The sequence below is a fragment of the Tachypleus tridentatus genome, chromosome 13, assembly GCF_004210375.1.
Source record: "Tachypleus tridentatus isolate NWPU-2018 chromosome 13, ASM421037v1, whole genome shotgun sequence".
Taxonomy (NCBI): domain Eukaryota; kingdom Metazoa; phylum Arthropoda; class Merostomata; order Xiphosura; family Limulidae; genus Tachypleus; species Tachypleus tridentatus.
Window position 1 is genome coordinate 110,040,551 of NC_134837.1, and position 25,443 is coordinate 110,065,993.

Here is a 25,443-nt window from a genome sequence, read left to right on the forward strand (position 1 = left end):
TTTAGTACTGTCATAAATCTGGTCCTATATAAATACAAAAAGAAAATGGACAGACTTGACACTGAAGTGGAAGGTGCTTCTTCTGTTATTCCTACCAGTGATTGATGAAGTATGAAATCTACTGAAAGATACGAACTATTACTGGGTATTTTGTAAACAACAACTGGGAAGTGAGAAATTCCTTTTTATAAACAAGACCGTTAAAACTTTAATGAATCTCAAATGGCTGAGCACAGGGTGAGTGTACTGAAGGAAGCTGTATCTTCTTGGGATTTGCAAAAGGTTAACAATTTCACTATTACAATTGATAACACAAGTAATGTTTGCAATGTGATAAAACTGGCAGAGCCTCCATCTAATATGCAATGCTTTGCACTCGCTGTTCATTTAGAATGGTCTTTGCATGCTGCAGTTGGATAACTTTTAAGGGTGGGTAAAAGGAATAGTTTCCTATTTTTTCCATAAGTTTAATAGGAAATACTAAAGTGAAAATAAATCAGCTTTCCTTCTTCAGCAGAAACAGATTCAAGATTTCCCAACCAAGTGGAATTCTAGTTTTAACACACTATTTCCTTACTTTGAACAACAGCCTCAATTTTGGCAACATTTGTGGACAAAGAGATTTATATAAATGATTATATTAAATAGTGTTTTTGATGGTTTTATTGCTATAAAACTGACATTTAAGATGACCAACAATTACGTTTAAATATAAAAATTCAAATTTTTCATTTGTGTAGTATTGCTTATTTTATATTTGATACACTAACTAATTAACATACTCATATGCATTGCAATACATATCAAACCTTGAGGTAAGCATACTATTACAGTCCTACAAAACAATCTTTGTTTTTATTATTTCATAGTTTAACAGCAAACAGATTCAATTATTAAACGTTTCTTCCATCTGTTCAAAAGCAGATCACTTCCTTTAAAGGTCTAGTAAGTTGAGGTGAACGTCATTTAGTACTGGCTTTTGCCCTAAGAAATAACAAACTGGGAGGTTTATTGGAAACAAAAAATGCATCGATGTGATATATATGCGAATACTGAATATCAGATTGAAAGTTACATATTGTGCTTAATGCAAATAAGGAAATATTTCAACTTGCCAAATACTTATTTTTAACATTACTTACATTGCTCTTTATTTGGTAATCCAGTTTATTGAATAAATTAATATTTTTTGTACCCATTGTCCTTATGATGATAATTGAAATAACTAAATTTATATAACCACTCAACTATTGGTCCACTAACTTATCCATTAATTCATCTGTTCAAAATTGTCTATTAACCTGTATGTGTATTCATCTTCCATTTACTTAGCTTTTTACAACATGTATCCACCTACCACCTATTAATCTGTCCATTCTCTCATATACCTAATGATACCTGTTAAGGAATTCTTCTAACCACATTGGAGTAGATATGGATTAATCTTCCATCCAATTACCTTTATGGCCATACAATTATCTTTTCATTTAATTATCATTTTGAAGCTATCTGTGCATTTGCCTTTTGCCCATACCTAAATACATCCACATACTCACTCATCTGTCCATCCTTGCACTACTTGTGCATTCATCTTTCATATTTTCAGCTGCTAAGTCACAGTTGTCTACTTATTCATGTATTCATTATCTAGGCTATTTGTACATTTGATGTTGAGTCACTCATCTGTTCAGTCTCATTTATGCACTTAACCAATCGTGTTCACTTACTCATATGACCTTATATTCTTTCTCTTCTATCCTGGTTGTTTAGTAAACATGCTTTCTAGAATGAAACTATAATAAAATAATTTGTTTTTTGTCTTCCATAACAGGTTTCACCTTCCTGCACATCTGTGTATCTTGATGGTTCAGAAATCCGAGGCTCCCAAAATGCATCAGTTCTAGTGAAGTATGGAACTTACACTGGTCAGGCTCATTTTCTTGTTTGGATGCCTCAGCTGCCTTTGGAGGTGAAATTATCAGATAACAAGCTTAGTCAAGTGAAAGGCTGGAGGACACCTAGGCTTCAAAGAAGGTAAAAATAAAATATTTGGCGATAGTTAGTTGTTTCAATACCAGGTATATCAAATTACCAGTTGGTAAAAACATTAAACTAATGGTAGGTTAAATTCCAAACAAGTAAAGAAAACTTTTCAAAAACAATGTAAACAAGATAGTAGGAATGGCATCTGCATTATCCCTACATAGTAGCACAAGCCACAGTATTGTAGAATATTAATAACAACATTTTGGGACAGCATGAGACTTATTCCTCCATCTCAGCTGTTCCATCCTCTTAACTAAATTAAAATGATAAAAAAACACATTTTAAAGCCAACACTTATCATTCATATACTTACCAAGCTTTTTCTTAAACTCACTTAAATTTACTGCCTCTACAACATCTGAAGGCAACCTATTCCAAAGGCTGCCTTTCCTGAAAATGGCTTCTGTCCTGCAGACATTTATATTTCTGCCCCCTAGTCCTATTATTCTCGCTGTCAAGTATGAAAAAAAGATACATCAACACTGTCAGTTCCCTTTACAATCTTAAACACCTCAATCAGATCTCCCCTGACTCTTGTTTTTTCAATATGAAACAGTTTGAGAGATTTCAGCTTCTCCTCATATGATAACCTCTGCATCCTAGGCACTGTTCTAATAATGCTTCTCTGAACTCTTTCCAACAAATGTCTTTCCTAAGGTAAGGAGCTGAAAACTGAACGCAGTATTTTTTAGTGACCAGTACAATGAAATTATAACTTTTTAGACTTTTATTCAAAGTTTTCTGTAGATACAACATAAAATCCTATTTGTTCTATCAGTAGCAATATATTGCATGGACAGTTTTAGAGACTGGCCAATTATTACATCAAGATTTCTTTCGTTCATGACACCACTAAGATTATTCCCATGCAACTTGTAATTCAAATTATAATTCAATTATTTTGCATTTATTATAATTGTAACAGACATACTGTTGTATATTTGTTTTAATATCTGTGTTTGTTTCAGTTTGATGCATGTGACTTATATTGTTGGATGCGTATTGCCCAAGTCTTACCTGTTCTCTAAATTTGTAGTAGATCCTTGAGAGCAAGAATCAACAATAAATGGTTTACAAAAAACACTAACATGTCTTTGAACATTTTTGAACAATTGAGAATTTCCCTTTAATGTATATAAATCAACACACTGAGAGACAGAACAGAATATTGTTGGGTTACTACAGTCAGTATACTATATAAGCCTCAGAAGCTATGATTGTGATAAACACTTACTATCAAAAGAACTACAGATATTTGACCAGGAACATTTATAGATTTCAAAAATTACAGACTTCAGTGAATTAACTTCAGGCATTAATATTTATATGAGGACATTAAATATCTTTATTGGTATAAAGTCAGCTTGTAAAGTAGTGTGAGACCAGCCAAGAAAAGACAGTTAGTTAGCTTAAGTGAGGTGTAACAACATCAACTCAGAATTAACTTATTTATTACAGACCTAAACCATTGATAAAATTTTCAGTTCTAGACCAAATAGAAGACTCAGTATAGTTTGTAAAACTCTTCTGTAATACCATTATTATAAATTTTATTGTTGTTTGTATATTAAAAAACATTTGTTTTAGGAAAGAAAATTATGTGTATCAATCTTGTTGGCAAATATCATAAATTTGATACATATTGACATTCAGTTAATTAACTTCTAAATTAAGATTAAAATGTACAGCTATTTGAAATCTTGATACATAGTATACATAAACTAACACATCAGAAGCTCATTCATGTTAAATTATAACATGTAACACAGTTAAAACCCATCTTCCATTTATTTGCTTAACAGCTAGCAACTACCAAGACCTTAATATCATTTGCAAATTTTAATAACTTATTGACTATTCCTTCAACTATGTCATTGATGTAAATCAAAGAGCAAAGGTCCTAAGACAGCCCTGAAGTACTCCACTTGTGACATTAATCCAGTTTGACTGAACTCTGTTTGTAACAACCTATGCTTTCTTCCATCCAGCCACTCTTCTTTTCAGTTTGCTAACCTATTACCCACACCTCTAAAGGTAATTTTTTATAAGCCTTTCATGTGAAACGTTGTCAAGTACATTATTAAAATTCAGATATACCAAATGTACATCCTTAATCTCTTCTACATAAGTAACCTTTTAAGAGAATGTTGAAAAATTTGCAATACAAGATTTTCCCTTAGTGAAACCATGTAGACTATTTAATAAAATTTGAACTTTGTTAAATGACTTTGCAAAGTATCTTTAAACAGACATTCCAAAATGTTTCTCACAACTGATGTAATACTAATGGATCTGTAATCACCAAGACAATTTCTATCACTTCTCTTGAAAAGAAGAGTGAAATTAGCTAACTTCTAATCCTCTGGTGCTTGACAACCATTCAAGGACTGATAAAAATAATTGAAAGTGGCTCACATATCTAATCTTTAACATCCTTCAAAACCCTTGGAGAAATATATACCTCTAGGTCCCTTTTTACAAAACTAGCTGTGGCTTCAGAGTTCCTGCTCACACCTGTGTTTTGACTGCCTACCACGAATTTGAATTTTTAGAGTAGTAATGAAATGTAGTTGAGTAAAATTACATCTCCTAAAAACTAGTAAATATATATGAAAATATAAATACTTTTAAAAAGTAGATACTGAAAAAAGTTACTCAACTAAAGGTATTCTGTTACCTTTACACCCCTGCTGTTATAATATCTTGTTTGCATTGTTTTTAAAGGATTTATATTAGCTATCCCCACCTTTACCTCCATTTTCAGAAGTTTTTCTTAACTTGATTGCTTGTATTTACCAATGTGGTGTTCCAGTAGACATGAGAAGATTGTATTTATAAACAAGTTATAAATACAATAAAGTTCCAGCTGTAATATTTATAAACAAGTTATAAAAACAGTAAGATTCTAACTGTAATGTTTTTTGCTTCTGGCTGGTAATTCCTGTTTCAACCAATACTTGAGCTTTTTAAAGGAACACCAAATTCTGTAAGAAAGGTAACTTCCAAGGGTGTCATAACAGAATTTATACTAGAATTATGTTGTTGTTTTTTTAATTACTAAAAGTTAATAATACTTATGAGAGTGAATACTCTGTTTAAAACTATGTCACCTCAGTGAAATTAGTTGACATCATTGTTTTGGTTTTGAGATGATGTAATAAAAAAGAAGAACAAGAAATTCAGACTTGTTGATGTAATATTTACAGACATTTCCATAACTTGTGACACAGTCATGACATAGATATTGTTATAAAAGGTAACACTGTATAGTATTGTAAAGATGAGAAATCCAAGCCATCTTTACATAGGTCGTGCTACTATCTGCCTAAGATATTTAACTACCAGTGGTTAAACAAGATTAACTAACTACTAACTGTTTAATATTACTATCTTCATTTCATATCATTCTCTTTCAGTTGGATTTCCTTATTTTATTGTTATATTTGAGTTTCTTTTTAATTTATTTTTTTGCCCATTAAAATACTTAGTTGGAAATTAGTGAAATTACTCATTTTCTATGTAATATATGTAAGGGACTTTAGCAGTACTTAATGGTATTGACTGAGATATAGATGTTATTTGTATTTCTTTTTTAGTGTGTTTCGCTTGTGTGGTATGAGGGGATTGTTACGAAAAAGACTTATATTCAACATGATATGAGGCATAAATTATTTTTAAAAAATGCATTGAAAAAGCTCATGAAGTTCATATGAGATTCTATAAGTAGTTCTAGGATAAACTGTATATAAAATACAGTTAACTACTAACATGATGAACAAAAATAATAATAATCATGATTAATTGTAAGAATGGTTTTGATGCTGTTGGTTTTTTTTATTCATATTGTAGTTTACTTTGGAAGCAAGAGCAGCTAAATATTTTATTATAGCTTAGATTCATAAAATAATTTTGGAAAAAGAATATCTGTCCATTGGTATTACACTTAGCTGAGCCAGTTTTTTCTCGTGGTCAATTCTGCCACGCTCTATCCAGAATATGGTAATTTGACCTGTTACAGATTTGCTCCTCAAGATGCAGTTATTTAAAATGTTGCTTGCAAGGAAGTTTTGTGAACAACCTTTTCAATATAAATTCCGTATCCCTTAGTTTTACTCTGTGGCTTGAAATACAACTGCATATTTTCTGTTGAATTCCACATTCCATTAGCATGAAAATATCATTTGGTAAAATGTGTTTCCATCCATTATGAAATACATAAAAAACAATTATATATATAGATGTGAGACCTATTAAGGGCAACTCTTATAGATATTTTTTAATTTCTGTGTGCATGTATGTTGTTGAAATTTAACAAAAGGTTAAATCAAAAAGTTTAAATCACAATTTTCATTCAATGCTGTAGCATCAAAATGATTTTTTAAAAGGCAATTTTTAGAAATGTGCTTGTGCCATTTTGTATTAATAAAAATATTATGTTTTTATATTTTAAACAGAATGCACATGCAGTAAGCTTGTTTGAACATTTTTAGTTATTATTTAAATTTGAAACTTATTTTTTTTAAAGGTTTGAATCTCATAACTGACATTTTTGTTTTATATGTATATGTGTGTGTGCTGCAACCTTATACACCTAACCCCTTTCCTAGGTATGGAGTTTCTGTGAGACATTTATATTTATTTAAATTGGATCACCACATTAATAAGTTTTACATAATTAGTAAGGCACAGAAATTAATAAATTAACCCTGTTGTGACAGGTCATGGGTCAAAGCCCATGTCATTGCATTTTTTGACTTGCATTCAAAATTTTATTGAACTACTATTTTATGAATTTATGTCAAGTTTGGTATGAAATTGTATTATTCAAATTTTAGTATTATATATTAGTTAATTTTTAATATGAAAGTAAATATTAAAATAACACGCCTAAATATCAATTTTTGTTTGTCACATGGTACACTGAATGAAGCACTGGTTCATATTAGATGTTTGTGATGCAAAACACAAAGTCTGTAGTTCCATATGAATTATGAACTCAAATTACCAATATTGACAAAATAGAATATAAAATAAGAACCTCATATCTTTTCTAATTGTTGAGATATAGCTTGTATATTGAATCCAACATAATAGTCTTTCTCACCTCTTTCTGTTTTTGGAAATGGTCCCTTATATACACTTACTTCAATATATGACATATGAATAACCAATTGAAAGCTCAAAATGTCATCCTAGTTGCTTTCTCAGCCACTTAAAATGCTAGGAAGCCATCTCCTTATTTTGAACCAAAATTACAAGCAGATAGGTTGTTTCTTTAGTCTGCTTGAAATTATATATTTCTTCAGACAAAATACAGCTTACTCACTAAGCTTGATAAATTATAGTGGAACTCTATGGTATTAATATAGTTATTTATTATTATCTTTTGTTATGTCAAATGTATATATAAAAAAAATTTTATAATTATTTTTTTCACATCCTCTAAATTTAAAAAGGTCTAGCAACCTATGGCAAGTAGCAAATGTGTACAAGGATTGTTATACCTAAAAGACATAATTATTTACTTTATTTATTTATGGCTCTATAATTTAATAAAAATAAGTATAAGAATGTATTTGTAAATAATAATAATATATATATATGTATAATAATTTAAATGTGACTGTATTTTACTTAATATTAATCCATTAAAACACGGCCAAGACAGGTCACTTTTAAAGACTAAAGGTCAGTGTTATATTATTGGGTATGATAACATGGGTGCACAAGCATCACATCAATGAAAGTTTTGTAATGTTAGCTGGGCACAACTGGAAGATCAATATAATAAAAATAATAAATTTATATAGAAATCTATAATATTATAAGATTTCAGCTATTTAGACTAAACATTTGTGTTTTTGTGTTATAAATTGTATTCATTCTTTAAAAAAAAATTTATATGTATTTCATAATTTATAATTTTGTTTACAAGGTTGGTCAAATTAGACCCCACATAGGATGGAGAAAATCACAGACAAAATATAAATTTTTACAAAAAACAAATGTTTGAAATGTATTCAGAATGTTTTTAGAGATTACAAAAATAATATTTGGGATTTTTTGGGACAAAAAATAGTTTTAATCATAACATAAACATTCACTTCACACTTAGACTAGTAATGAAACAGACTTGATATTTTTTTGGTGCATTTTTTATGTCAGTAATTGCAAAAAGCATAAGCCTTGTTAGGATTGCAAAAGCCAAAACAACATACAAAAGCTTTTATTGAAGCTGTAAAAAACAATAATAAAAAAGAGTCTTTTTTTATTATTGCAATGATGAATATGTAACATTTTCAGAGCTTTGAGTCAAGATGCTAATTTATCTCTAAACAATTACATACAAAATGTTTTTTTTAAACAGATAATTCCATTTTAGTTTAAATATTAGCAGTATTGAAGTAATGCATATTATTTTTACTCATAAGGTATATACCTTTTATTGCTGACTAAATATGCTGAATAATGTTATACAGCCTATAAATAGACATTTCATAATTAAGCTCAATGATACAACCAAACTAAATAAATTATTGATATACATAATATATAGCAGTGAACTATAAATTGATACTAGTGGTACTCTGATTTGAAATTATCTTTTATTTTTTTGGACGAGATTGATTCCCATGAATTTGAGCTTAATTTGCTAGTGATAGGTTATTATTGTGTAGAAAACAAAGAAATTCCTGTTTGAGTTAATAATTTACTCTTTCATGACACAAATTTGCTGAATTTGAGAATAACTGTAATTGAGTTGTACAGTTTTTTTTTTAGAAAATTTCGCCGGCCTTCTTCAAGTTCCTTTGGTAACCATAAAAACCAAGCCAGTTCCCATCGCAGAGACAAAACCCAGAAAAGAACCAAACACAAGAATAAGAAATGGGATGGTGAGAGAGAGGTAATTTGGTTTACTTCAGAGACTAAGTTCATAGATGAAAATGATAATGTATGTGTTCTTCCATTTGTTCATTATAGAGTGCTATCATGTAAAACAGGTATGAGATTGAATATTGGTAGTTATCTTTAAAAAACATTTATTGTATTTATCTAATGTTAAATACTGTAACAACCTAATATTATTCTCTACATTGGCTACACATGGTCAATCAATGTAGCAATCTAATTTTATTATATATATTTGTCTTATGGTCTCTGTCTTAATTGTCTGAAGTTATTATCTGTTTTAACTACCTGAGGTTGTCTTTCATCTTAGCTGCATGATATTTTTCATTTGTCATAACTACTTAATGTTATTCTGTGTTCTAGATACCTGATATAATTATCTGGCGTAGGTATTCATGTTATTCTCTAACTTAACTGCCCAATGTTATTCTCTTTAGCTACCTAATACTATTTACTGTCAACATGTTCAAATAAGATTAAACTTGTTTAAAACTAAACACATTTTTATTTGTTATTGAATAATAATTCTGAGAAATGTTTCATTTTAATAAAGTAATTAGAAATTATTTGATAACACCAATTTTTGACTTTATAAATTATTTTAACTTGTTCTTATAACACTAAATGTTTTTAATGTAAAGACAAAAATGTTTATTATTAGGCATTGGATGTGGTATGTAGGCTATGCTATCAACAGGCTGGGATCCAAGTCTTCACTCGCTTCTTTAGCGTAGACCATAACTCTGGGCGAGAAGCTTATCTGCTTAGTAGACAAGTTTCTGTTAGTATCACAGAACTAGTTTCCCCATTTTTGAGAGTTGCTGACTCTAGGATAGCCATGCTTAAAGGTTATGCTATTCAGGGATTGGTCAGTGGACGAACAGAAGTCCAGGTAGGACAGCAGATAAGAATAAAAATAATACAGAAATAAATGTAATAATGTGGTGTATACATAATATTGCTATAAAGTATTAGTTTTTTTGTAAAATCACAACTGTGGGTTACTTAATTGATTTTTCTGAGAAAAATAAGTTTTGCATGGATCTCCTTAAGTGACATTATGACACCTTTTTATTTTATTTATTTCAAATATTATTTTAGTCATGGACATTTGAAACATATTTTTGCATACTATAAGTATGTTCAAGTACAAGAGTTATTCAGATGTTATTGTTGTTACTGAATTTTTTATGAAACAACATATGGTCACTGGTTCTTGATGGATGTGTCAAAAGTGTTTTGAGAAATCAAAGAATCATTAAAAGTTGCTGACATACCTGTTTTCTCTTCCTCTCAGTAACCATCTAACTCTTCTGTATCTTTTAATAAATAGCCTCCAATGATCATACAGTCTTGTATAAATTTCCATCAGTGTAACTGTTAATGCATGTGCTAAATGGTCATAACTTATCATAAAAGTCAGACTATTGCACGCAGTTAGATCCTTTTGCAAAATACTGCCCTATTAAAAGGTGAACATTTTGTGTATATGTGTTTCTTTTTGTCTGTTCCTCTTTATCACACACTTGTGATGCATCCATTGATATCTGTGAAGGTGATCAGAGGCCATCTTCTCTATCATAGAAAACTCAACAACAGCAATTACATCTAAGAAATTCTTGTACCAAAATGTACATTTATTACAACAAACATTTCAAATGTTTAAGACTGAGAATGGCACCATGTCTAGTGACAAGACTGAACACTATGTGTTTGTGTTTTAAATTCAAGCAATGGTAAAATTGAATCATAATAGTTCTTCCTTTCAGTATAGTCTCTACTGAAATACCATTTCCAAAACATTAAATACAAAAGTGATAATGTCACTTAAGGGTCTCATTCACTTTATCTTAAAACGTAACTTTTTAGAGATTTTAAAACTTAAGTAATAATGACTTTTAATGAACATAACAGTGGCATATCTAGGATTTTTATTTGGGACTGGGCAGAAGATGGTAATGAATTTGTTAGAGGTGCAGAAATGATGTGTCAGGTATTCTTAAACACACACAAAAAAAAATAGTTGTTTGTTTTGCCTATAAGGAGTGTGTAATTTTTAATACCTGCTACACAATCTAGCCCACCATATTTTGCTACTAAATTTGGAAGATGCAACAGGGTGTCATTTGGGAAACCAGTGATTTATGGTTATCACTGTAGATATTGATTAATGAAATTCAGCACAACTTATAAAACAAAAATACTAAATAATAATGAAAATATGATATGATGAAATCTGAGTGGATTATACTATTTTGGTGTCACACTTAGTATTATATCATCTTTCTTGTATTTAATCTTTGTTGCAGAAATAGCATTTTTAATTTTACAGTTTTTACAGTTACTAAGGATGGCATCTTATAGTGCATCTTCAACTACAGAACTGCATCTGTAGGCTTTAATAGTGCTGTTAATTTCACAAAATATTGAAACTGTTGATTTCTCATCATAAAGTTAATAGAGTCTATGTGAAAGGATGGCCAAAGTGTTCAATAAGCATAATACAAATATGCATGCTAAAAATCAAACATTATAGAGAGTTTTGCTTTAAAAGATGATTGCTACCCACTTTCACTTGTTTTTCTACCCAACAAGGCAAATAAATCCATCACTAAGATTCCAGACCACCAGATTTTTCATTTTTCTTCTTCTTGTTTTGATCAATATAACTCTACATGTACTTTATGACTAGCATCAGTTTAAACATAAATCCACTCTATATGTTTCTGGACAGTACACATTGTCATCTCTTAGTCGTAATAACCAGTAGGTTATAATAGGTCATAATTAAAAAGAATCATAATTCTAGTGTGAACAATATTATCATTACCTTACAGAAATTTGGTGTTCCTTTAAAATGCTAAAGTACAGGGTGAAACAGGAATTACCAGCTGGTAATAGGTGAACTTTAGATAGCTGTAACATTTAGAAAACTCAATGCTTTGTATACTAAACAATCAGTGTTGTTAGGGGGCCAACCTTGATATTATGAATTCAGTGAAGACATAAAGAAAACAGTTAATGCACATTATATAAATTTTATTGCACATGTTTATAGAATACACTAACTGTCAGTCAGAAGTAAAATATGTCACAAAACAAATAACAGAAACTTTTGTAACTATAAAATGATGTAGTGAAGGCAGTGCAATATAGAATGCAAACAAGAATATAGAGATGGTACAGCTGTACATAGGTCATCTGCAAACAAGAATATAGAGATGGCACAGCTATACATAGGTCATCTGCAAACAAGAATATAGAGATGGCACAGCTATACATAGGTCATCTGCAAACAAGAATATAGAGATGGCACAGCTGTACATAGGTCATCCTTACATTAAAATTTAATGTCATGCTGTAAAATGCATACTTGACATTATATACTAACTAAACTAACTAAACTACCATGGCAGGGGTTCAGTTTAGAGAGAGAGAAATCAGAAGAGTTCTCTCTCCAACTGGGGTGTTCAGGAACTTTGTAGTTCCTCTTCGTCCCCTTTCGTGGATTGTTATTAAGATTAAGTGGTGTTTTTTTTTTTTTAATTATTATTTTAATAGATTAATTATCGTTATTATTCTTGACTTTTTGGGTGGAGAATATCTCACTAAATATTCTTTTGGGTGGAGGCAAAGGCAGCAGTGGAAAGAAAGGCCGGGACCTGTCCCGAAAGGAAAAAGTTGGGCAGATGTGAACATGAATGTAATTCATTCAAATTCAGATCAAATCAAACGGCCCAATTCTGGGTCTGGCAAAGGTTGCCTAGGCTGGGATCTAGAAATCCAATGCCTGAAGATTTTGATGTGGGGAAACGGAGTGCCCCAGAAAACCCACTTTCACACGACAGGCGCCGAAAGTTTTGCCTGTCGTGTGCCCTGTACCTGAAAAAAAAGGAATTCATGTTAATAACATAGATTTTATTTGTTTAGATTCTTTGTTGAGTGGATTGTGATTCTTGAAATATGTTGTAAGGTGATATGTATTTTGTTGGTGCACTTGATAATTTGTGTAGTGATGCCGTTAGTTTGTTTCTATTTTCTGCTTTTAGATAATATTTGAGAGAAAGTTCTGTTATTCTATCTCTTATAGTTGGTAAATTACTAATTTGGTGTAGATAATTTGTTGGCGTAAAAGATGGTAAGCTGAATGCGGATTTTAATATTTTGTTTTGTTGCACTTGGATTTTTTTGGAGTGTGTTGTTTGACATATTGTATGTTACTTTACATCCATTACTCTATTAGTGGACGGATGTAAGCCTTGTATATTTGTATAATGGTGTTCAAAAGCATTTCGATTGTTTACCAGTTATAGTCTTTAGATATGAAATCCTTTTCTGATTGATGAGTGTATATTGTTTATGTGTTTTTCCATGTTAGTTTTGTGTCAAAGTGACGCCTAAGGAATGTGATGTTTTTGCTCATGTTAATGGTTGTGTTTCCAAGTGATAGTTTTATTTTTCTAGATTTTTCTTTGCTTCTTTAGTTTTCTATAGAAGGTGATTGCTTGTGTTTTCGCCGGATTTAACACGACCTCCACTTGTTGCTCCATGTTGAGACGTTGTTTAGTGATTCTTGTATGCGAGACATGGCCATTACTGGGTTTCTGGAGGTGCTCCAGATTGCGATGTCGCTCTGCATTGTGAATTGTGTGTGTATGTTAGATTTGGAAAAGGTATGTCACTGACTAAAATTATGTATAGAAGTGGAGAGAGGACTGATCCTTGGGGCACTCCTGCCGTTATATTAAATAATTTAGATATGGTTTTATTGACTTTTACTTGTGCTGTTCTATTGGTTAAAAAATTTGAAATCCATTTGACTATTGTAGGATTTATTTGTAGGTGATTTAGTTTGTATCTGATGGCGTTAGCCAAACGCTGTCGAATGCTTTTGACATCTAGGAATACCCGATGGTTACTTGATTGTTGTTGTAAGCTTTGTAGATTGATTCGTGAGTCGTGTTAGGTGATCTGTTGTTTGTCTATTTTTCTGGAGGCATTTTGAGATTCTGGAAGGATGTTGTTTGATTCGCAAAAAATGGAGGAGACGATTGGAGATAATTCTCTCCATCAGTTTGCCAAGACAGCTTAACATACTGATGGGGCGGAAATTATCTGGATTTGTTCTGTTAGTTTGTTTCTTGGGATCGTTGTTATGATGGCTTTTTCCACGTGTCAGGGTAATACCCGGTCGCTAGTGAAATGTTCATGATGTTTGTGAGGTGTTGTAGTAGGAGAGTGGAACTTTTTTTGAGAATAATGTTTGGTTTTGGTCATGTCCGGGGGAAGTGTTCTTCAAGATTTTGATATTAATCTTTAGTTCGATATGGTTATTTTCTATTGATTGAATTTGAGTATGTTTCTAGTGTCTCCGGAAATCCTGGTGAGAATGAAGCTTGGTTTGTATTTATGTAGTTGTTGACATGGTGTTGGTGTTGTGTGTCGAAATCTACTGAGTTTAAATCGCTAAAAGCGGATTTGTAATAGTCAGCTAATAAGTCAGCTTTCTCTTCGTCCGTCCTTGCGATTTTATTGTTGTGTGTGATGTGTTGTAGCATGTGATTTGTGTTTTTTGTCTGAAGCAATACTCTTGAATTTTTTCCAGAATTCTTTTGGATTGTTCTTGACATTATATTACTACGGTTGGGAATTATATATTTCTGACTGTTGGGATGCAGTTTGTTTCTCATAATATCATAATCTTGTGAGAGAAGGCATCAGTGTAATGTAACCGAGTACAAGGAAATCTGAGTTGAGTCAAAACTTGTCTTGATTATTACAAACTTTGCATGAAGTCAGTCAATTTGACTGAAATCATAACCATTTTGAACTTGTTCATTTTAGTATAACATTAAGTTTTAAAAGTCATGTATTTATGGTCTGTGTATAGATGTTTCATCCTTATATACTTCTTTGCATTCTTTTTGGCACTGCCATCCCTATGCATTTTACATTTACAAAATGTTTTTATCACTTCTGTATGATTCCATTCTTCCTTTTTGAAGATAATGATATTGTAGTATTTGTTTTCTTATATTTTGCTGACTATGTGGTAATCAGTTGATGAATCTCTGATTCATCTGGTATTTTAAATTCATTAGGATCCCTTTGAATAAGTTCTTCCCTCGTGTTCTGACGTGGTTTCACAGTTTAGCTTAATTATTGCATTTAAACCATCACATTTATAACCACATCTAGAACATCTCAAGCATATTTCATTGCTACATCATTTACATTTACAAGTTAACTTTTCCATATTGTTTCTAACAGTCTTGTGTTCAGTTGCAAGTCTGGTTCAGTGGCCTAGACCTCTAAAATAGTACCAGTTTTCTTTCTTTTTTTTGTATCTACCTAATCGAAACAACACAAAACTTTTTGGAATGACTACTTTATTTTTTTTACCCACATTGGGAAACCAGGCTGGCTTGTGTGGTTAGGGGTTAAGAATTTAAAAAGTCAAACTTACCCTCAGGCTGTCTTTCCATAGCTTTACAGTGGTCTGATGCTATTTCAAACTACCATTAAACCCACAAACTTGGTCTGATCTAATTTAAGTTACTTTTTTTCAGTTCAAGATACATAACATGACAACCCTGCACATAGAACAAAGTTCTCACTTTCATAATAATGGGAATTACTTTTAAAATCTCAAAAAATCAATTCTTAGTATCTCAGATGAGGTGGGAAAAGAGTTTTCCAAAGGGATGGTCCCGCTACCCTGGTGAGCATGCCACTGGAACACAGTATTGTAATGAATACTTTCTGCCCTGTAAATTACTGTTAATACAATTTTTTTTATGTGAAATCTTTTAACTAACACAGCTTGTAATATAAGAATAGCTTTTGAAGAAGTTATGTAACTGATGAAACAAAGGAGAAAATGGGTGCCAAGCAATTATACTGATATCATAGCTTTAGTGGAAAGAGCTTAATGGTAAAGTTTTATAACACATAACTTCCAAAATGTCTTTTTTTAGCCCTATTCTTTGTTGAAGTTCCTTTTCAGTGAAGTTATTTGGTTAATGTATGATACTTGACATCCTTTTTTCATCATGAATACTTTACCTGGATAATCATCGTTTAAAGAACAGACAATATAACTGTTTTACTATAATAAATGGTAGGAAAACACAATTATTAAAATGAGATTATAGCATTCAAGGTTACTTTAACTGTTGTTTCCTTTTGCTAGTTGTTATTTAACTTCAGTACTCAGTACTTTTTAGTGTCATCCTCAGTCACAGACATGTTATGTTACCATGTATTGATAATTTTCTCAGTTGTCACCATTCTTTATTAATTAATATAAAATGATAACTCTCTTAAGATTTCATTTTCAGTCATAGCCTATTAGCAAACATGAGCTGATTATTCTTTCAGGTTTTGTCCCCAATCACAGGTCGTGTGATTGGTGCATGTGAAGTTCAAATAGGCAGTGATAAAATAACAATTACCCACTTAGAAGTTAGTGTTGTTACTGGATTACAACTTTCTGTCCACCCAGTTGATGAGATGGCTAATGTGTTTCTGGCTGAGACGACTATCAGTCATCATTTAACCACCCAGTATCAAGTTAGTATATCATTTTTATTTAGTATTTTTGATATAATTAAAACTGGGCTTTCAGTAAACATTTTTAAGTAAATATCATTATGGTTGTATAGACATGTAGAGTGGTGTGTATGAGTGATGGGGCAGTAGAAAGAAAATGTAATATTAAACTGTAAACAAAAATTTTAAATTTACTAACTTTTAAACTAAAGTTTAGTAAAAAAAATTCTGAAGTCTTCTTAAAGGAAAATCTCATCAAATCTACTAAATAAAGGATAGCTTGGTGTTTAATCCAAAACATACTGACAACTTAAGCAAAATTTGTGTTTGAAATATTTTTCTGCTCATGGTCCTTTCCATCTTGTTCAAGTGCTTGAACAGTGGAAAGCCCTAGTCATTACATGATTTAATGACAGAAAAGGCAGCTTTCTATTCCCAAATGCCATGTGCTACCTTCAGTTACATAAAGATGGAAAAAAAGCAAATTTAAATTACTTTAACTAGAATGAAATACAAAAATTTTGAAATATTTACATATTAAATAAGGGCATACAAAACACTGCCATCATGTGCTGCATAGTAAATTATTTTGATCACTTTAATTAGAATGCTGTGCAGTATTGTGCCATTAGGTAATGTAAAGTACATGTAACAGTGTACTCTTCATAAGATTGCAGAAGTAACGATAAAATGCATAGAAACATAAGAGTAAAATAAAGGAGATATATAATACAATGTTTAATAAACTATTAAAACAATTTTAAATATGTAAATCAACAAGTTATGAGATATTCATAGCCAGTTTACAGTGCAAAGTATTCATACATTCAGATCATAACGATTTCTTCAGATTGAGATTTAGAATTTTCAAATGGGATTAGTCTTTATACTTAATGGCATTGAACAAAATGGAGTACAGATTAATCGAGGGCAACAGGATTATTCAGAAATCATGATCTTTATACAGCAGATAAATTATGGAAACCCTTTAGAGGGAGTGGTTTGCTTTGGACACCACAGCTTTATTACAAAGCTTTTTGCAATGGAAAATATTCCTTAAGGATAATGTCAAGATGCTCAATCATCTGGTAGAACATAAATGGATAGGGCTAGTACAGATTAGAACATTGTGATGCTTTAAAATTCTGTTAATGTAAAGTGCTCAACCTTTCTTAGTTGGTTATTCTTAGTACTGTGTTAAATAATGATAAAGGTGCTCAGAATAGTGACATTTGTTAACTTAAAGTGTAATAATAGACCTTAGGTACTATTTTATTAAGTGCCAATAAAAATATGTAAAATAGTGACATGGTGTGATACAAAACAAATCATAACAAACCTGTTAATTTTACTATGTAAAATAATGGGTAGCAAAAAGAATATTTTAATAATAGACTGTGCTTATAACACTGTTAAGCAGTGAAGGTGTGTAGAATATTAGTCAGTAATGTTTCATGGTGATAAAACTACAATTAAATATGCTGGTTACTAATAGTATCCTATCACTAATCAGCTATTTCTAATATTGTTGACTCTGTTAGATTTTTTATAATTGTGGTATTGCATGTAGTAAAAAGCAGTTAATTGAATATGCTGAACAGTTATAAGGATGGAGAGTATTGTTTTTAAACAGTGATAATTCTGACTAAGGATGATAAATATTCATGTTCAATAGTGATAATCAATCATTGGCAAGGGTGGTAAATATTGATATTAAATAGAGACAGTTATTTGTGGAGAATGTTGAGCTTATCTTAGTTTGTTGATGGAAAGTGGGAAAATAAAAATGTTGTATAATAATCTAATTCCTGATAGTGATAATTATATGTATGTGGTAAAAATGCTGCTTTTCTCTCCAGGAAGGATTGCTGCACATAAACATTCACTACTCTGATGGTACTATGACTTCGCTATCTGATATCACTGAAACAGACTATCACTTGTCAGTGGACACCTTTGATAGTGGAGTTGTAGCATTTGCTCCAATGGCAGGACTTCACCATCCCAGAGTGATTGCAATTGGCCAGGGCAAAGGGGATCTATTGCATGTATCATTGGAGTTATCTGCTCATTGTCAGAAGCGTCGAAGTCAACCTTTGGCTATGGCTTATTCTTATGTTTATGTAAATTTTACAGAATCGACACTTACTGGCTCTGTGCTGAGTGACAGCATATTTCGAGGTAAGCTTGGCCCTCATGACAGACAGCTGAATAGGGTTGATGGCATTAGAGACGTTAATGATGTACTATACCAAGATGGGATTAACAGCCTCGAGAAAGGAAAGCCCTACTTCTACGAACCAACAGTGCAAGCTCGCCAACATACAGTTGGTGGGCATCGAGCTAACTTAACCCCATTAGAAATTGGGCTGTATGCTATGTTGGGGGTTTTCTGTGTGGCTAGTCTAGTTTTTGTGGTCAGTTGCACAGTATTTGCTGTCCGCTACAAGAGAAAGCAACTTCCTGTTGCCCAGAGTGGTGAGTCAGTAGCTCATGCCCATGACTGGGTGTGGCTGGGCAGAGCTACTCTTGAAAGGAATTCAGTTAATACTCATTGTTCTCAAACCTTGCTCCCAATGAATGAGAGTCAGGGAAACCGGGGAGGAATTTTCCAACGCCGAGATAAAAGTTTAACTGGAAGGTCAGTTGGTAGTGGTTGTCGAGCAAGCAACCTTTCATTCCCTGGGTCTGAAATCAGCATTCACATCACCACCAACCCACAGCAAGCAGCTAATGATACAGAAGATGAAACAAGCTTGATTGAGAATGGTACAATTAACAGCCTAGCAAATGAAAATGCTCTTCATCTCCCATCTCTCATAGATGTTGAATCAGCAAATAAAACTTCACGAGAAAAACGGGTAAGAATTCAAACCAGTGTAATACCTTCTCCTGTTCTCTCGGATAATCACAGCAAATTGAACCTCCAAACAACCTTGTCTACCTTCAATACACCTCCTCCAGTTCCTCCCCATCAGAATCTTCCCATTCAAAGAGCAATTGGTCAGGGTTTGAAAGAAAACAAGAACCTTCTTTTGGTGGAAAATCCCTTAGCAATGGATGAAATTAACCAGATGGATTGGGATACAGTAGCCAGAGGTATGGACTATGATCAACTCATGCAGTATTTTGATAATCTGAAAGAATCTGATGCATGAGATCCAGAAGACTTGTTAGTTTAGTGCAATAGTGAATGCAGCTCAGTTAGAGAGGGCAGACATTCTGATTATTGACAGAAACTACTTTGATTGTTTTCCAACCTACAAACATTGTCCCTGCCTGAAATTTCACATTCTATGTCTCCCATTTCCAAGGATTAAAACTTCAGTAGTTAATGTATTTTATGCATGCCTGAGTAAACATTTTTGACAAACATAATATTCCATTTTTCTTTTTTAATTTTCATCAATTATCAATATGAATCTACAACTTCACTTGATTGTTATAGTGTCTCTCAAATACTCAAAACTTTTTCTAGAAAATCAAGTTAATGTATCTTTTATTTTTTATAATTGCATCTTTCCTCTCTATACTTTTAAAATTTAATATTTCTTTTAACAAAGTTCTGAAAATAATTTCCTAAGTATAATAAAAATGAGTTGTCAAAGACTAGAACCTTCTATGTTGTACCATAGCTGTTTTTAGTGAAGAACCAGTCATTTATGATTGCTATGATAATAGATTGCACAACACTTTGTTTTGGAGAAGTTTTCATAGATACTGGTATAATGGTAAACTTGGAATGAAAATGTCTTTAGCTTTACTGATAAGATAACTGTTTCTTATAATTTTATGTTTTGTTTTGAAAATAGTATGTCCATAATTTTTGGAAAGAGATCTTTATGAAATCATTAACTATGTAAAATAAAGTTTGTATTTTGTTTAAAACAATAAAGCATACATAGAAAAATCAATAATATTTGAAATATATCCATCATTAGGTATCAACTGAAAAATTCTTCTTTGTCAAATGTACATGAACTGTGAGCAAAAAGATTGAAATCCTCATTCATCAGTTTTGTTAGTGTTGCTGTTTTTTTATTTCCTCTATTTCTCTAAAATGTTAATGAGCTTTAGTTTCTAGATGGAGATAGTCATCAGGTCATGTTTCAAAAGTTGTGTTGATTATTTAATTTTAAGGCAATTTTAAAACAGAAGGAGTGATGTCTTAAAAATATTAAGATGATAAAAAATAGGCTGTCAAAAAGATATTTCACTTCTTTCCACCTTTTTGTTGGCTTTATTTTAAAGATTGTTTTCTACTTTCCATCTTTCAAATTAATATCCATCTTAGCCTCCTTTGATGCTATTCTCAGGTTAATATTAGATATCAAATCAACAGCCTATTATGTCAAGTTGTTGCCATTTTGCACATTTATTTAGAGATTTCTAACTTGATTTTTCAAGTAGTTTTTGTGATATTTATGAAAGTTTTATTGTTGTAAAAAGTACTTTGTAATGTTTTATATTGTTATGTTTATATTGTTATTTTTTATTCTTATCTTATAGTAATTTTAATTAAAATCAAAATTTTTTTCTACTTGTGCTTAGAGTAATACCAAGACACAGCACTGATTGATACAAAGTAACTTTTAGATATCTAATCAAGTAATATAGCAGGTATCGAGTTAAAAGTGAAGTTTTCTGTGAATATGTCTTGTTGAGATTGACATTCCATATCTTGAACTAAATGTTAACCACTTGGAAATTGAAAATGGTTTCAGTGTTTAGTTTCTGACCATTGGGTGAGACAGTTGTATGCAAGTGCAAGATGTTTTACAATAAACTTTCTGTATCTCTAGACTATGTTACAAAAGCTAGTATGTTATATTAATGGATATGATGGTATTTGTTGCCAAAAGGCACAAAAAATCAGTAATTGTAATAGAGGTTTTATGTATACACATCTGTGTATTTACTTAGCCATTTAAGAACTTTATTATTATTCCATTATAGTAGAGGGAAACATAAGTAAAAGTATTGGTGAAAAATATCTTTAGCTTTATCAATTTTTATTGTAAGAGAGGTACTACTTTACTGTGTGTACTCATAAACTTAACTGATACCACTATGTTCTGAATGAAAAGGTGCAAAAATAAGTTATATATTTTTATGTAGTGTGAAATAATAATGAACTCAGAGATTACGACAAATTGGTATTTAGTGGAAGTTTGAATATGTAATCTCTCTTTCTCTCCAGTAGACAGTACAATTATTTTCACATTATTGTGAGTTCTAGTTTTAAATATTTTAAATTAAAAACACCAATAAATGAAGTATCCATAAATTATAAGTTATTATTGGTGCTACATGTAGCTTTATGTAAATCTATAATATTCAGTTAATGTTGAACATCTGATATTATGTCCAAAGTTTTGACACTTTTCTACTTCCTCATTGGAAATGTAGATTTTCTAAATCTGTGTTATTTTAACTCACTTTTGCCTTTGTTTATTGACTATAGTGGCTCAGTGGTAGGTCTGCAGGCTTACAACACTAAAAATTGGGTTTAATAACTTGTGATGGTCAAAGTACAGATAGTGCATTGTGTGGCTTTACGCTTAACAACAATCAAGTCAGATCTTTTGTGTATTATAGCAAGAAAAGATCTGTATTATTTCCAGTTTTAAAATAATCTAGTGAATGCAGCTTCTTCATATCTTAGAATAAAAGTAAGTTACACCATAAGTTGCTGTTGAAGTTTACAAAACTGTTTTATGAATATTGTGTCAAAAGGAGAATTGTATTCAAATATTGTGTGTCTCAAAATAACTTTCTGTAAATGAAATTATGGTTTTATACTGAAAAGTATTTTAAGTCTTAAAGCATTTAGTAACAAATTAGTTTTGTTGTGTTAATCAAAGAATTTAACACCAATTAAAGCCCTAACTCATTTAATGATTTAACCTTATCAAATGTTAATTTTATTTGTATGTTCTTTAACAAGACAAAGACTGAGGCCATATTACCATAGAAAATACTTAAAAGGATTGATAGTGTTGTTATAGCAAGGAGTTACAGTTATTCAGTAACTTAATTTTTCATATCAGACTTGTACTCTGTGTTCTAATGAACCTAATCATTCATTCAGGTAACATCTTAGAAAAATCTGTTGTCATCTATGTTTCTTCTCTGTAGTTCGTATCTTGTATGCCATGTAATATTGTGATTGGTAAAACTGTGTACAAATTCATGAATAAAAAATAAGAAAACTTTTTCAGTTGTGATTGTTGTAATAACTTTCTAATCCGAAGTTGAAATATTTTATTACTCAATTAATTATGCTTGTTTTCTTGATTATATGTGAATAATTATACTATCCATAAAAAGAGCAAGTACTGATATAGTAACATTTGTTTTCTCACTGGTGTGTGAGAAGCTTTTTATTTAAACATAAAATGCTCATTACTCTGTTAATAACTTTGGTTCTTACTAATACATCAATAGTTTTATTGCCCTAACATGAAACGCATATTGCTTAATTAATAAATTTATAATCTGGATGTGAAAAAGCTTATTACTGAATTAATGATGTTTGTTTGTTTTTTTACTTCTAGGCCTGACATGGCCAGCTGGTTAGAACATTCGACTCTTAATCTGTGGGTCGTGGGTTTGAATCCCCATCACACCAAAGTATGCTCACCCTTTCAGCCATGTTGGCATTTTAAAGTGATCGTCAGTACCACTATTCATTGGTAAAAAAGTAACCCAAGAGTTGTTAGTGGGTGGTATTGACTCGCTGCCTTTCTTCTTGTCTATTACTGCTAACTTGGGGATGGCTAGCACAGATAGCCCTTGAACAGTTTTGAGAACAATTCAAAATAAACCTTTTCCATTGTTTATTCTACTTGTAATACCAGTAAACATCTTTAATAACATGTAATATTAAAAGTAAACTTACATTGTTATTGTAATATTATTAAGTTTTTCTTATTATTTGATTAATAAAACCTTTAATTCTCCACTAAGGTGGAGAAGGAAATATAATATTATTAAATTTATTATTTGGTAACCAACCTTAGAACCCAAACAGAAAAAGCATAATCTCGCGCAAGTGTAGCTATAATTAAAAAGTATATTTTAAATATGTTTTTATGTATTATAATAATTGAGATCAAATGAAACTAACTGTGTACGAAAGTAATTAAATTTCATAAACAAATGTACGTTACATTTCTCTCCTAAGAAGTGATAATAACATTCTCTTCCTCCTGTGAACACTTACTTACATACAACACAGATGTCTACCTTTCAATAAAAGAAAGCCATAATAGTTAAGTACGTACTGGAATATTCTTTAACACTGATGACCTGTATAGGATTACAAACCTAACAATAATGTGCAATCCAGTAATAGAGATTGAGACACTTTCATTGACCAAAAAAGTTCTTAAAGTCAGGATTATTATTTGTGCCATTACTGTAGAGTGAACACAACTCTCTCGCCTCATATAAAGAAACTCTGTGCTTTAGGAAAATCTGGGGCCTGGCATGGCCAAGCGCGTAAGGCGTGCGGCTCGTAATCCGAGGGTCGTGGGTTCGCGCTAAACATGCTCGCCCTCCCAGCCGTGGGTGTGTATAAAGTGACGATCAATCCCACTATTCGTTGGTAAAAGAGTTGGCGGTGGGTGGTGATGACTAGCTGCCTTCCCTCTAGTCTTACACTGCTAAATTAGGGACGGCTAGCACAGATAGTCCTCGAGTAGCTTTGTACGAAATTCCAAAAAACAAAAACAAACTTAGAAAAATCTATAAATGTTCGTGGTATTTCCAGAGTCCTTTCCACCTAACTCGAGCAGGTGAGTAATTCTCGTTGAACATCGAAGGTCATTTGACTAAAGAAGATTAATTAGTAGAGAAAGACTTGTACTTTCTCTTCTCAACTTAAAGTGCCTCAAGTTAAATTTTTATAGCTGCTTCTATCTTTTCCTGGACTTTAAAAATATTTATGTTAGCACCTTATAAATTTAAATGTAACGCATTTAAGAAGCCAAAAATGTTACATTAATAGGTCACCTTAATTAACCAATGCAAATTATGAAACCTGACTCTAAATTTGATTATTGCATCCACTGCTGATGGAAGATGTTGCTCTAAAAACAAGATAATTTCATTTTTTTATTTCGATGAGTCTTTTTAAGACATTTTTTTTTCCTTTTGATAACCACCGAATTTCACATTGTAATAGGAGATGCTCGTTTTCACTTCCTAATTCTTTGCACAAAGCAGTAAAGATTCTGGAATTCAATGAACGAGATGTTATGCTGTTTATGAATTTAACACATTCTTGCATAGTTGATTCAAATGTAAGGGCATTTTATTCACAGTTAACGCCTCTGTGTGAATGCTTCAACCTGCCATTGAGCGAGCATCATCGGTACTCAATCCAACACATTTTTTTCCACTGAGTACCAATCTAAATTATGAAATAATTAATGAAAATAAAATTTTCTTTAGCTGTTGTTCTTGTTGAAAGTGGTTTACAAAACAAATCTTCATGAATTGTGTCCTTATAATCATATATAATCTTACAAAGCGCATTAAATTGGCATTATCTGCTATGTCTGTGTTTTCATCCATTTGTAATGAAAACACTGACTGTGTTATTAGATAAGGACTGTAAATTCAACTGATTTTCTTTTCTTTTTTTTTATAAACACGATATGTAATTATTTGTACTATACGAAGTATTAATGTTTTGTGAATAGTATACGGACAATTTGTCTCGGCTATTAGTTTTAAAATTTCATATGAGGCCATAACCAAGTCTTCATTAGAAGATCTCATAAAAGAAAAGCGCGTGAAATTATTTGTTTGCAAAAAAACTTTCATGTTTCTTATTTATGAAAAAATCTGTTGGCTTACTCAGGTATTCTGTATGTCTGGTATCCATGTGGCGTTTCAGTTTCGATGGTTTCATGCTCTTATTTGATAATG

General features: G+C 31.4%; 1 protein-coding gene across 3 annotated transcripts in view; it reads left to right on the forward strand.

The window, feature by feature from the left end:
• The window catches only part of LOC143236010 (transmembrane protein 132E-like), a 60,865-nt gene extending 38,143 nt beyond the window's left edge, over window positions 1-22,722 (forward strand). For all 3 annotated transcript variants that reach the window (XM_076474201.1, XM_076474200.1, XM_076474202.1), the window contains exons 6-10: window positions 1,832-2,034; window positions 8,827-8,950; window positions 9,617-9,847; window positions 16,336-16,527; window positions 18,366-22,722. In XM_076474201.1, coding sequence (XP_076330316.1) covers window positions 1,832-2,034; window positions 8,827-8,950; window positions 9,617-9,847; window positions 16,336-16,527; window positions 18,366-19,664 — 2,049 coding nt within the window. In that variant the 3' untranslated portion in view covers window positions 19,665-22,722. The remainder of the gene's footprint in view (window positions 1-1,831; window positions 2,035-8,826; window positions 8,951-9,616; window positions 9,848-16,335; window positions 16,528-18,365) is intronic.
• Window positions 22,723-25,443: the final 2,721 nt, after the last annotated feature.